The 14,445-nt window shown below is 40.5% G+C and overlaps 2 protein-coding genes across 3 annotated transcripts; both read left to right on the plus strand.

Moving 5' to 3' along the window:
• Positions 1-6,308: 6,308 nt before the first annotated feature.
• Positions 6,309-10,307, plus strand: zgc:122979 (uncharacterized protein LOC641576 homolog). The gene is made up of 4 exons (XM_056402717.1): positions 6,309-6,561; positions 7,239-7,497; positions 7,862-8,415; positions 9,394-10,307. Exons 1-4 carry the CDS (start codon positions 6,454-6,456, stop codon positions 9,625-9,627), a joined length of 1,155 nt encoding a protein of 384 aa, XP_056258692.1. The 5' UTR covers positions 6,309-6,453; the 3' UTR covers positions 9,628-10,307.
• Positions 10,308-10,588: 281 nt separating this feature from the next.
• hwa (huluwa) lies at positions 10,589-13,689 on the plus strand. Of its 2 annotated transcripts, none has more exons than XM_056404004.1 (3): positions 10,589-11,459; positions 12,460-12,658; positions 13,123-13,689. In XM_056404004.1, exons 1-3 carry the CDS (start codon positions 10,881-10,883, stop codon positions 13,287-13,289), a joined length of 945 nt encoding a protein of 314 aa, XP_056259979.1. In that variant the 5' UTR covers positions 10,589-10,880; the 3' UTR covers positions 13,290-13,689. The 2 variants fall into 2 exon arrangements, with proteins under 2 accessions (XP_056259979.1, XP_056259980.1); XM_056404005.1 differs by having other exon boundaries at positions 12,463-12,658.
• Positions 13,690-14,445: the final 756 nt, after the last annotated feature.

The following is a 14,445-nucleotide window of genomic DNA, read 5'->3' on the forward strand; positions in this document are numbered from 1 at the left end:
GATTGTGGAGGTTTTCATAATTTTAGTATCACATTTATGCTGTTTATATAATGTAAAATGTATTTGCTATAAATGTATACAGTGCATTTCCATTATCACAGTTATTTTCATTCCACTTGAGGCAGGTCCCACAGGGAAACTAACAGTTTATTTCAAATTTTCTTTTTCTTTCAGGGTAAATGTCAAAAGATCAAGTGGGAGAAGGTAAAGAAAGGTATGTAGTTTATGTTCACATGGACAATATGCACTACAAAATGTCACATCTGTCAATTCCATAATGGAATAATTGTCCATTTGACAAGTTTCATTTCACTTTTATGAATGTAATGAAATGTAAAAAATTAATTTATCTTAATAAGAAAAATTGTATTTTATTTTTTTCAGACGTGAAAGCTACAGGTAAGTAATTCATTTCTTTTCTTATTGGTGAAAAAAAACAGAAGATGACACACAAGACGATGTGATCATGAAGCATAATAGACAAGTGATAAAGTGTTCATAAAGTGACAAAGTGTATTATTAAAGTATATGAAGTAAAATATCTTTTAACTGTTTTGTTTTATGTTTTTCTTATTTTCAGTCAAATACTATTTTTACTCCTGTGCTGTTGGTTCCATTTGGTTCCATTTGTTTTACTGTCAGTCATATTGAACTGAAGATGATTTCTTAGTGACATAGCAGGGTACAGCTAGAGCAGAGCAAGGACTTCCCCGAGACAGAAGTTAATGGCTGTGAAAAACGATTAAAGCCCAATGCTTTATATTTTGTCATAATTATATTATTGAATATAACAATATTTTTTTTTATCAAAGTATTACTTTTGAAATATGATTTTACATAATTCTCATAATAGTACATATTTTTTTCTAAAATATTACTGTAGTATTCTTGCAATCTCCACACCAAAAATATCTTTCTACAGGTAACATCATCTTTAGTCATCTTTGAGATGAAATTTCTTTGCTTGCAGGACATATTAATGTGAAAGGAGGTGTGGAAGCTTCTGTTCGTCTACTCGGACTAGCGGACGTGATCGACACCTATGACCGGCCTAAAAAAGCCTTTGTTGTTGGCGACTATGCACATGGCAAGAAATATAGAGAGGGATTTGAGGACAAACCTGGAAAGCGTATTCCCAGTGTAGGATTTCACGCTGCTGCAGGACTGGGCCATGCTCGAGCTGAACTGAGTGTTTTTGATGCTGAGGTCAAGGGGCCCAATGCCTGCATTGGAGCTGGAGCCTCTGTTGGGTCTCGGTGCCGCAGCCTATGCAAAAGCAGAATTGGTCAGTGCTTCAGTCACTGCTGGTCCTATAAAGGCGACAGTCGGTCTGTCCTTAGACACTAGTATTAGTGTTGGTGTGACAGGCTTCCAAGCAAAGTTGCTGGGAACAAGCTTTTCCATTGGCCCTAAAATAAGCTTTTCATTCTTTGGGACTGGGTTTGAAATGTCTTTATTGTAGATTGTGACTTAGTGCCGAATACAGCTCTGTGCACAAATTGAAGTTATAATATGTAAATTGTGTACATTAAAATGTCTAAAAATGTCTTGAGCTATGTCATATATTTTTTGAGTTGGGTACAATTTCTCAAATGTTCCAGCAATTCTCAAACTTAATGAATTAAAAGATTTTAATGCCTGCCAGGAGCTCAAAATTTACTTTTATCTAGGTTTAAGTCACATACACTTTATACACCTTGGTGGTTTTCAACTGGACATTTTAACCAGATGAAGGATTTAAGTCATCAGACATCTGGATCTTAAGTTATCAGAGAAAAAAGCTGAGTAGATGTTAGACAGGTCAGCTCTCGGCCACTGGAGACGTCATGTCCTGTGTCTGCTGAAGATTGTCGGTTAATCTCTGATTTTTAAAGTGAAACTACATTATTCGTTTACCGGTTTGAGAAAGGACAATTCTATGGATAATTCGGCTGCCGGTAAAAACCTGACCAGAGAAACAATCAAAACAAAGGTTAGCAGCAGTCTGAGCTCCCAACCCTTCCCTAACGTCTCTGTCTTCTGCATAGCGTTGATGAGACGACTTTAAATGTCCAGGAATCATTGATACTGTTGCATATAACAGGGTTATGCCTTACTTGAGTTTGTACATTGAATTTTTTATCATACCTCTAGTTGTTTACTGCTCATTTTCTTGCATTTACATTTCATAATATTCCTACTGTTACTAGTGTTCACATTCTGTATATATTTAGCATATTCATGTCAATATTTATACTGTATTTATTTTAGCCTATTAATATCTATCCTTACTATTCATTATACATATACACAATAGACCTAACATGTTTGAATATAAATAACTTGTATGATCTAAACTAATTGTCTAAAATCTAAAACAACAATGTGATTTACTAGACGGGGTCGAAGATGTGAAATGCTGCCCCCTATGGAGGTGGAGCACAGTCATAGTTTACACACAACACACAAACGTGTTCATACTTTGTGTACACACAAAGTACAATAACTTTGTTAATGATGTGATGAAACCAATTTACAGTTTTTTTTAAAACTACTTACACACAAAATCTTAATATATCACATAAATTTTGAAACCTGTCACTCAAAGAACAAAACCATACACCAAATCTGCAAACCAAGCTAATTCTCAGCCTTTGACTCAGTTCTCTATACCATATACCACAATACTCTACCTATAAAGGCACAAATTGTAATATTAATAATAAAGCAGTTAAACATTTCTGAGGAGGCCCTGGTCACCAAAAGATAGTGGCTGTTCATTGCAGACACTACTGAACATGTAATAACAGTAAACACCATAAGAACAACCGGCTGCATGTGAGCTGTCCACTTTCTCACTGCCTAACAATAACCGTGCCAGTGCAGCTTGGTGCTTTAATTAGCATTATTATATCTGAGACTGACAGGCACTGTTGTATGTGTTTCTATGAGAGAGGGTGTGAATGTGTGATAAACAGGCCAAGCACACAGTCAGACTGTTCCCGTGGGCAGGACGAATGAGCGTTGTGAAAGAGGCTGTTCTGATTCACTCTATCCTGTTCAATCTGTGAATAGTAAGGTAGAGCTGCTATCTGGTGCGTGACGCTCCTGGCTCATCATGTGCAAACCAAATTTGTCTGCTGCTTCCTGTACGACGAAAGGAGAATCCCCAGGAAATTCCATCCTCCATTGGATGTATGAAGCATCACAGCAGAGGAAGCATTGCCATGTATGTACGCTCCCTGTGACACTGATTTCCATATCCATTATCCATTGGCTGCACTACTGGCTGCACAGTCGGATCTCTGCCGTAATCCTGCAGTATGTGTAGTATGATCTCTAAATAGAAATAATGACTATTTGTCAATGGGGGTGAAAGTGGCATTCAAGCAGATGACTTGCTGAATTTCATCGAGTGGCCTTCCTGTGATTACTTTTAAGTCAACAAGAGTATGTGGTTCTGTGAGATATTTAAATATTAAATGAGCCATCACAAAGAGATTTTATCTGATTACTTATTTTATCTTCACAAGGAGTTGTACTGGTTAGGGACTGCACAGAAATTATTATGGGAGAATTAGGATAAGAAAAGGGGATGGATATTTTTGTTGAATTGAGGGTTGTCTGATGTTACATGAAAACACTTACATCCAAAAACCTTTTGTGTGGATCATAAATTTGCATTTTTATAATGAGGAAAACCAAATACTACAAACTTATACTGTGCTGTACTGAAACCATAATGTCAGTGCTAAGAAACAGTGGACAGAGGATAGACTGTATGAGACAGAGAAACTGAACATTATCTCTCTGGATTGTGCACCATTGTTTCACTATAGCAGATACTTTAACTTTAATTTGCATCATAACCATCATAATTAAATGTGGTAACGTTTAGAGTCATAAAAGTATTCCAGGTTATGAATATCGTCGTGAGAAGTCCAAAGCAGGATGCGCTGTTCTTTCCTCATTTCTCCCCTCTCTCTCTGTGGCTGTGTTAGCTTGTCTGCTGTTGTTTGTTAGCTTGCTGGCTACTGAGTGGAGGCAGCCCTGTAAATATCCAATGAGATTTCACTTTAGGGGGGTCTGGAAGACAATGGTGTAGCCGAGCGTAAGACGGTCATCTCATGCTGCATTCGCTTGCACTCGGACATCGGAGTTTCACTCTTGTAAACGTCTGACACTCCACAACTTTTTAGTTATAGATTTTTAAATTTGACTGTCCAAAACTGGGGTGGCAGCTGGGGTTGAAAGGTACTTTTGGGAGTTGCAGCTGCATTTTGGCCGAACACCTTACTAAGACAATTTATGTTGGTTTTTCCTGTCAGTTGTCACCTGTCTATATTTGAACTCTTACCAGACAACACAAGGTTTTTAACACATTCAGTTTTTAACACCTTCAGTTACACAACTTCTACAGCTGTTTGCTGTAGGGTATTAAGTGTCTCATTTGCATTGTTTTGCATTAATGGTCTGTACTGCACTTTATTGCTATGCAGAACTACGGGGGTGGATGCAATTACATGAACACCTGCACAGTCCAAATGATGCAAGAACCATTCACTAAATACTGCCTCTGTAAAGCGTACTGACCTTTTCAGTGGAGCTCCATTAACACAACCGTTTGGGTCCAAGTTTATTTCAGCAACAGGAAATAAAACTGGACACATTTAAAGTGGTACTCAATGGAAACTTTTAAGGCTGTAATTTGTGGCGGTAAATTTCTAGGTTCTTTCTCCGTAACATCTAACTCTTCTGTATTTATGGGGGCTTGGGGATGTGATATAATGCAATCCACAACAGCAGAGAACAGCTACAAAAATTGTTGAGTATTTTCATTATATACAGCTTAAAACTTCTACTCTGCCAGGTTTATAGAGTTACTGGTTACTTTTCAGATTAAGATTTTTACCTTATAAAATACAACACTGTTAAAGACTTAACAAGTGGTGCTGTTTCAGATAATAGTTGTTAGATGTTCAAACAAAGAGTGATGTGTCCTCTAAACTTCTCAGATAGTTTCATCATCATCCACGCTAGAGAATGAAAACAAATGTGTGCTATGTTGCTGTGTTTTTTGTTCTTTGCTACTAAGAAAGTGTTCAAATATAATTCACTCAATAAGTACAAGAATATGGTCTAAAATGTGTTTTCCTTTGGACATTACATTGTTATTTAAAATTGTATTATCTTTTGTTTGTTTCTTTGTTTGTTTCGGGAACTTTCCAGTTATTTATTGGTTTATTTACTTTGAATATGGGGAATGTAATATTTGAATGTAGAAGGGCATAATAAGCTTTGCCTTCAGCCTTATCTGTTTTAGTCTTATTAGAGGGGATATCACATATCACATCTGTTAATTGCCCAAGAATGAACTAATAGATTAAATATAAGTATTCAAAGTAAAAAATAAAAAAATCATCTCATGGCCCCTCTTGTGACTCTTTGGAGGGCTCAATCCCCGCGTTGGGAACCCCTGGACTAAACTACCTAACTGCTCCACCTAGACAAGCTATAAGAATAAAAGGCTGCTGATGCATCAATATTTACAATCTAACAATGTGATGTGTAGGAATGCATCAGTCAAAAAGGCCTTTTTACTTTAGTAGGATTTTGAATGCATTACTTTTACTTGCAATTGAGTATTTTACATGAATCTATTGGATGTCTTCTTCTGCCACTGCTTTTTCATTAAAATGCATTAGACTGCATAGGTGTTCATGTTACTGTGTCAGCCCTATGTAAATACTTACTGATCACATAATCTAATCTGTACACATGCTTAACTTCAGGTATCACTGCAGAATTATAGGCTACTTAAAATAGCTATAATAAGAAACAGGTTGTTCACTTTGATGCATTCTCTCACCTACAGCAAAGTTAAAGGTTAAATGTTTGAAAGTGATATTCAAATGTACAATATGTAGCCTACATAAGAAGTCACTTGAGGACAGGGACTCCATCAGTGAGCGGGAGACTGTCTAGAGATTGTCTGGGCAGCAGCAGGGTGTTTTTTTTTATATTTGTATGTCTGGTTGTTCTGTTCTGTTCTGTTCTGTCTGAATAAAAAAAAGTACTCTCTGTACTGAGTCGTGACTGTCTGCTCGGCTCTGCCTTCAAGAACTCCGGAAGCAAGTCTCGAGATGGAGAAGGAGGCTGCAACATCCGCGTGATCATCGCAGGAGCACCAATGGCCTTGCACCGAGCAATCTGAGGACACCGGCATCCCCTGCCGCGCGTGAAGAAATGGGCGGATCCGGGGAAAGCTCGGTCACGCTGCGTGGGTGGGTGCGTGTATAGTAAAGGAGCTGCCGCGGCGGTATTTATCAGAGAGCCGAGGAGAGCAGAGGAGAAGAGCAGCAGCAGCAGCAGCAGCAGACAGGACGAAGCAGAGAGATTTCAGCACCAGCGCGACCGGACAGCGACACGTAGCCCCACAAATACAATACAAAGAAAACTTTCTAACTGAGCATCATGGTTCTCATCTGGACACAGTTCGGTATGAAGCACAAAAATGTCAATGTCAAGTGCAAAGTGCGAGTTATGCACAGAGGCGACAGCTCGGGCTCATCATCATCAGCGGTAAGTACATTTCTCATAAAGTTTCTTTTTCAAGCTTTTCATTTTTTGCTTCTCTGTTAAAGCCTCTTAAATGATTAATGACTTAAATTGCATCAAGTTAAATACACAGCTAGAATGCTTACGTTTCATACAAAGCGCGTTATATAAGTTAATTCGCTGATCCACCGGCACCTTTCTCTATAACTTATCCTCACTATCTTGTGTCTGTTGCCGTGGTTTCATTCAAATGCAAGAGTCGCTGATTCCCGCTCAGCCAATCGCTGCAGAGAATCTCGGTCGTTGAGGGGGGAAGTCTTTTGCCCCTCACACGACTTCCCCCCTTCTGTCACGTTGTGTTGTGCATCAGCCTGTAAAATTCAGGGATGTGCAATTGCATAGCAGCACAGAGAGATAAACTGGTGTTTTTGCTGCGGGGCTGATTCTGCTGCATATTTATATAGATGCTGTACATCAGTTACTGTGGGGGTTGCTCAGCCATTCTGTGCTGTATTCCAGGGGGTGAATATTTTAATTTACATGCCTATTAGTTGTTCAGTCCTTCAAAGCATCTAACCCTTGAGAAGACCATACATCATTGCCAAAAAAGATTTCAAGACTTTAAAGACAAAAAAAGTGAATTGTTTGACCCGGGTTTTATGAATGGTTCAATGATTGCATGGCTGTTTTTGCTTCTACAGGAAAGCAGCAAGTCTGAGCAGGACACACCCTGCCTGTCCATCAAACCCACAGGCAAGGACTTCTACAAAATCCTGGGTGTGGCCCCTGAATCCAATGAAGATGAGATCAAGAAGGCCTACAGGAAGATGGCTCTCAAGTTCCACCCAGACAAGAACAGCGATGCTGATGCAGAGGACAAGTTCAAAGAGATCGCTGAGGCCTACGAGATCCTGACTGACCCCAAGAAGAGAAGCATATATGACCAGTTTGGAGAAGAAGGTGAGAGTGAGGGAGACTTGACACTGTTGGGACTTCATTTACATGACTTAAATAGCTTAAAGAGTAACTGTCATCTGGTTAATTGGCGTGGCATAAGCTGCTGCATTAACTGTTCATGTCTTCATCAATGCTAAATACTGATGTGCAGAAGGAGGATCGTGATTAAAACACCACCACCCCTATTAAACCAGCCAAACATGTGCAGCATAGACAGCTGTGGGGCTGATAAATTATTCAGGGAGCAGTGGAAGAGTTTTCCTGAATATTCCTAAAGAGCTGATGTTTAGTAAAGGTAGAATTTGCATGAAAGCATCAAATGTGCAGAAATTTAATTTAACTTTTTGTGTTCTCTCTGTGTTTTTAGGCCTAAAAAATGGAATGTCACTGGCAGGCCAAGGCAACGTTTTCCGCAATAATTTCCCCAACGACCCCCATGCCACCTTCTCCTCCTTCTTCCATGGTTCCGACCACTTCGACATCTTCTTTGGCAGTGAAAATGACGGTGAAGATGACCTCTTCAACCCTTTCAGACGGTTCACCTTCAGCCACGTGGGCGGGTTTGCCGGCAATGAGGGTGGGCTGCGAAGAGGCCAGCGACGCCTGCAGGGCGATGCAGTGGTGCACGATCTGCTGGTGACCCTTGATGATGTGATGCACGGCTGCACCAAGCACGTGAAGATCACCCGCAGCCGGCTCAACCCCGACGGCCGCAGCCTGCGATCTGAAGACAAGGTGCTAAATGTGGTGGTGAAGAAAGGCTGGAAAGCGGGGACCAAGATCACCTTCCCCAGGGAGGGGGATGAGACACCCAACAACACCCCTGCAGACATCACCTTCATTCTCAGGGATGAGGAGCACTCTCAGTACAAGAGAGAGGGCTCCAACATCGTCTACACGGCCAAGATCACCCTCAAAGAGGTGAGTTTTCTGCATTTACATCGGGTTTATCAGGCTTAAGAGTTTGACTCCCACAGAGACCATCACTCCTGACTAAATGAATGATATATTATGAAACATATGACTGGTGTATACGTAGATATACTAGGTAATTCTTCCAACCACTTACACCTACTCAAAGAAAGGCTAAACTCCGTCAACCACTTCTTGTCTTTATATAACTGTTGAATAATGCGTTTTCTGAAATACCAAAAGAAATCAATTACTGAAAGGCATCAATAAAACGTAAGGCAGAAGGTCTGGTCTCTGCCAAAAGAAGGGAGGGTAATATTTGATTGTAGTCTGAAGACAGAACACAGTGTTCTCTTATGGGCATCTGAGCCCCCAGCTTACAATGGGCTGACAGACCCCCGCTAACAGAACAGCAGCAGTAGCCTGCCAACGCCTCCGTTACCTCATCAGCCCCTGTAGAGAGAGAGAGAGCAGGAGCTAAATTTAGCCTCAGCACCGACTGCCCCCACGAATCGCACTTCACTCTCCCTCTCTACTATGTTAGCCGCAGACTCCTCTGCCTGTACGAGGCAGGCAGGGAGGCGGCTTTTTTTTTTTTTTTTTGGCTCGCTCAATCTCTGGCTCTCACTTCTACCAACCCACACACAGATTAGCAGGGTAGCAGTCACAGAGACTGGCATTTCAAAGAGCTCCTCCATCTTCCTATGGCTCCCTCCAGTCACTAAAGCACTTAACTCCCACACACAGCCAGTAAATAGAGCAGCGATTATAACATCTGTAACACCAGTTTGTTGCATAAGTGAAAATCCTTATGCTTTTAGAAAGACAGAGACTCCATATTTATCTGTTATGCAACACGACACTTTTATAAATCAGGCATTTAATTTATTTTTTTGTTGAGTGTTCTTCATTCCAGTCCATTATGAAACTTGTTCTAAATATAACAGGTCTACAGGACTAACTTTTTATTCATTTTTTTGTCTCCAGGCTCTCTGTGGCTGCACTGTCAACGTCCCCACACTCGACAACCGGATGATGCCTCTACCATGCAGTGACGTTATCAAACCTGGTGCTGTCCGGAGGCTGAGGGGCGAAGGTCTGCCCCTGCCCAAGAGCCCGTCCCAGAGAGGCGACTTGGTGGTGGAGTTCCAGGTGCTCTTCCCCGACAGGATCCCACCGCAGTCCCGCGAGATCATCAAGCACAGCCTGGCCCAGTGTTAGCCTGCTTTCTTTAAACCACAGGATTGGCACAGCTCCACCATGTGTGTATGTTGTTATCAATTCACAAACACAGCCTTGCCCAAGGTGCTAACTATCACAACCAATCACAACCTCTTCTTGTGTTTGGAAATGGCAAGCAGCGCTGACGTGAGTTGTAGTTCAGACAGGACTTTGTGAGGAGACTTTCTGCAGGTATTAGGCACGATGCACCAATGCCACATGAGCAGTGAGTTCAGAACTGATGAACAAGGTCTTTGGTATCTGAGGGCGTCTATTGACTCAATAGCCTTTGTCTTGAATGAAAAGGTTATCTGTACTGTTATACTTGCAAACCTATAGCAGGATATCAGTGTGCTATTCAAGTCTGTAAAGACTTACTTAAACCTGAATGGTAGAAATGTGAAGTAAAAAAAACAAAAACTTTATTATAGTTATATGGTTTTCATATGACTGATCTTTTGCATTGATTTATTACAATAGCAAAATGTACTTGTGTACAAAGATCTACTTTGTGTACAAAATGCAAAAACATTGTCTCTAAGAGAGATTCATCTGTCAAATGTTCTATTGAATTATTTGAAATGTTTGTATATATTCTGCAATGAGCCAGCTGTTGATGTATTATTACCTGACATAGGCATATTTGGAAGCATGAAAAATAAATAAAAACTATAATTTCACTTCTGTTCTCCACTGTTCTTTTGTGATAAACATGCATTTTGCAAGTCAATAAGTGGACTACAAAAGTCCTCGACAAACTCTGAGACATTGCAGTCCATAAAAATCACAATTCAGTGCATGAAAATCTCCCAGTTCACTGCAGAGCTTTTAGATGCAGTGATGCAGGAGTCTGATCTGACCACCTGCTGCCACCTAGCGGTGATTGGTTGCTACGACAACGCGACACATCCTGCAAATAATGAGACACACCTGCTGCTGTGTAATTTGTGTGGCTGCCAGCTTGAGTGCGCGTTACCCAGTGGTCTCAGATCAAACCTTTGCTTTGATAACACAGAGTATTAGTCCGCAATGACGAAGACAGGGGCGATAAAGTCACAAACAAACATTTGGAGACTGTATGCATTTGACAAACAGGCTGGCATGTTGTTGTTAGATACAAAAAATCCTTTCAAACTCAAAAGTAGTCCACATTGATTGACACATCAAACCACCTGTGCTTTCAGAGACAACGTGAGATCTCAGCTGAGGTCAGCAATTCTCTAAAATTAACCTTTTCAATCCTCTGGAATGAAATGTCGCACATAAGTCAGACCACACCATCAAATCTGACAGAAGGTTACCCTGTGACAAACCTGACTTTAGTCGTCCTTCTGCTCATACCCTGCGTGGTCATCCTGCTTCTGCTCAACTGCCTCTTCCTGGGATACAAGTTACTGATCCTGTCAAAGAGCAACAACAGACAGAAACGAGAGGACGCAGAGATGATGCTCTTACAGTCCACCCTGCAAAGAGTCACCAGAGAACCCTCGCTGCAGGCCGGGAGGAGAGCGTACATGTCTGTGTCGGAGCCTGTCCTGCCGCATCCTGTCACTTCTTCCAGGGCTTCATCCAGGGAGAGGGTCGGGGTGGATCACAGGATTCGGCTCTTAAGACCAGATGGTGCCACCGGCTCAGGGTCCCTGAGGGCGCCGAGCACCATCCGGGCCACTTCCTCTGCAGCTGGTTTCACCCCAAGACTTGACCTGCCCTCCGGCTCACGGACTCACAGCGTCAGCAAGGCGGGCTGGTGTAGAAGCGCACCACTGTTACCGCAGTCCAGTGACTCAGAGGCCGAAACCAGAGTGAACCTAGTTCCACCAAACTCTCCCACGGTGAGTGATCAACACCTAAACGAACCAGGAAGAGAGGTTGAAGTTGTTCTCACAGTGGAGATTGACAGGTTCAAATCCCAGTAATGAACTATACAGCTTGGCCGGAATAACCTGCCCAGGGCCCCCAGGGCAAAAATGAGCTGCAGTCCCCCTCCTAACCTACTCTTCCTCTCTGGTCATTGTGTACAGGGGTTTCCCATGGTAATATGATTAAATACAAATTCTTAAATATGCACCATGTGAGCACAAAATTGGGTAAAATAGTGAAGGTGTTAGATTTTGACTCTGGGCCTCAACAAGCAGGACCCACCTTTAAGCCCTTTTTATGTCTGTTGATATTTACTTCAGTGTTGCAGGGTCCCATAATAAGCACGCAAAGTTTCAATTATTCGAGTTACCACAAACTTACTGTCATACCTTTGTCTGTGGCCCCTGGGACAGTTGCCCACGTCGCCTGGTTGGTAGTCCAGCTGTGCTACACAGTGAAGATGATACTCCAAATTTCATTATATTTTGAATATTGAAAATTTTTGATTCTGATCTGTACACATATTTTATTGTCAACGCATAATAGAGATATTTTGACTTATTGTTGTAAAATGTAGAAAAAATATCATAATGTTTTGAAGTGATAATATCGAGTGTCTCTTCTTGGTCAGTTACATGTTTGTGTTGCATAATATTGATTGGTTAGTAGGCTGGTTTTGATTTAAATCATTTACATCTTAGTTTATTCATGTCAGATATTTGACACCCACACATTTCTAGTAATGAATCCAGTCTCTCTGTTGATCTCATCTTTGGTGCAAAAGCTCTCCTTGCTTCTTCTCTCCTGCAGTTTTTAGAGCTCATGTCAGTCACTGTGTTCAATAGGCCTTTATAAATGTCACTGCTTATACTGCACCCTGTTCTGACTGGTTTATGCCAAACAAGTCAATGCACAGAGCAACAACTGTAAAAGCTTTCATTATTCCTTTTCTTTTTTTCCCTTTGCTCACAGCAGGAGATAGAACATGTGGGTTATATTTGTCGGAGCAGCCCGTACGAGATGCTGACAGATGTGAACCCAGGTGTTGCAGTGCACATGTTTGACAAAGTAGATATGGAGTGTGAGTACACCAACCCACCCTCAGAGATGTCTTGCCTGAGCACATCTGCAGTGGGTCCTGGACTCGACAGCGACTTTGGTGCAAGTGCAGGTACGCTTCAGTCTCCTTCAGCTGCACTGTAATCAATATGACTCTCATTAATAACCAATGTTACTGCTGCATCTAACTGGCCAAAACAGGTAGACTGGGAGCACAGTATGATTATATTTTGAAGCATCTTGCTTTCTGAATGAAGTCGTGCAGGGAGCAGTTTTACTGGTTTAATGGAAAAGTCGGGGGGAGTACTGATTGAAGTCAGTTACATGCCCTATGTAATACTGTATAGGTTCTATATCTAAAGAATTTGAGTAGTATATTATAATATTGGGTGAATCTACTGTAAATAATTTGAGGCAGCTTTTTTCTAAGCAAATGAATATGAACGTGTCCACGTGCTAGGCTGTCAGCTTCACTTTAATTTGTTATATATGAAGTGACACAAAGGGACTCGCAGGTTTTAAATTTGTACCCGTGTTAATTTTGTTTAAACGTCATGCAACGTGAATTCTTTTCAGGTGTCTCCCTGCGGATTTTGTCTGCAGACAGTGACGGTCTGTCCAACGGTGTGTTGGCCTCAGCTTTGGAGTGGGATTATTATGACCCCTGCTACGTCAAACAGAATAATGTCCCCAAACATAAACACCACAGGCCTGCAATACACACTAAACAGTACTGGGTGTGATATAAGTACTTTTAATGATTATTTATTTTTATTACTTATTTATTTAATTTTATTTAAATAACTTATTTACATTTCTTTTTCAGAAAGACACTGATTTAATTGATGTATTTAAATTGACTCACTAATAATCACTATGACTTTACTATTTTTTTTAATGTCTTCACTCAGCAAAGTTCAAATTGTTAAATATTTATGATGCACCTTCACTGACATTACTGTGAAATGTTTACTGTGCACCTTTCACTTATGTTCATGTGAATTATTGTCACCATTTTGTAACTTCAGGGCTGTTCAGCCAGTTCTGGATTTCATAAACATTCAACACATTTGATTTATAGTCACTGCTTTTGTTGTTTTGTTTTGATTCACTCTGACCAATAAAGACTAATTTAGGATTTGATTAAGTGCCTATTGATTACTGTCTATTCCACTAAATAGACAATGTATAAGTATTTTAAGGATTTTTCTGATTTAGATGCGTCTTGTGCTGCTCCTCACCAGCAGGAGGCACTGTGGTGTGGTTAGTGCTAGTGTTTGAGTTTTTTCATGATAGGGAGCCTTTAGTGTTGTCTTGTACTACATTGTGAAATATTAGTGGATAATCACTAAACACTTAATGGTAGCTTTTTATAAATACAATATAAAAGACATAGCTACCAAGAGGCAACCTTTCAAGGAGTCGAGCAAAAATAATATTCATTGAAGAGGGATATTCCAAGTATAGCAAAAGCTCCTCATCACAACCCTCATGCAGGATTGCAGCAATTCCATACATGAGAATGACCTCAAACATTTACTTCAACTTAAAAGTATAACTTTTCTACATTATAATCAAAGATTAAAATTGGATCAGAATTGTCAATGAGCTTTTCATTTATACTTGTATATATATTTCCTTAAACTGGCTTCTGAATGACATGTTGCAACTAAAGCAGCATCTCACTATAATCTCCTGAAGTTCTGCTCAAGAAATCTGAGGATGGATTTTGAGAAATAGTTCAGAGGTGTGGCTGAGCACTATACTGAATATCAACATTGCTTTCAATCATTTTACTGTGTTATATGATCAGTATGAATTGCAAATCATGGTGTGAGAAAACATAAGTTGATGGTATATTACAAGTGACAAAAGCGCTCTGAACACCAAAAGAGGCGA

The sequence above is a fragment of the Seriola aureovittata genome, chromosome 18, assembly GCF_021018895.1.
Source record: "Seriola aureovittata isolate HTS-2021-v1 ecotype China chromosome 18, ASM2101889v1, whole genome shotgun sequence".
NCBI lineage: Eukaryota > Metazoa > Chordata > Actinopteri > Carangiformes > Carangidae > Seriola > Seriola aureovittata.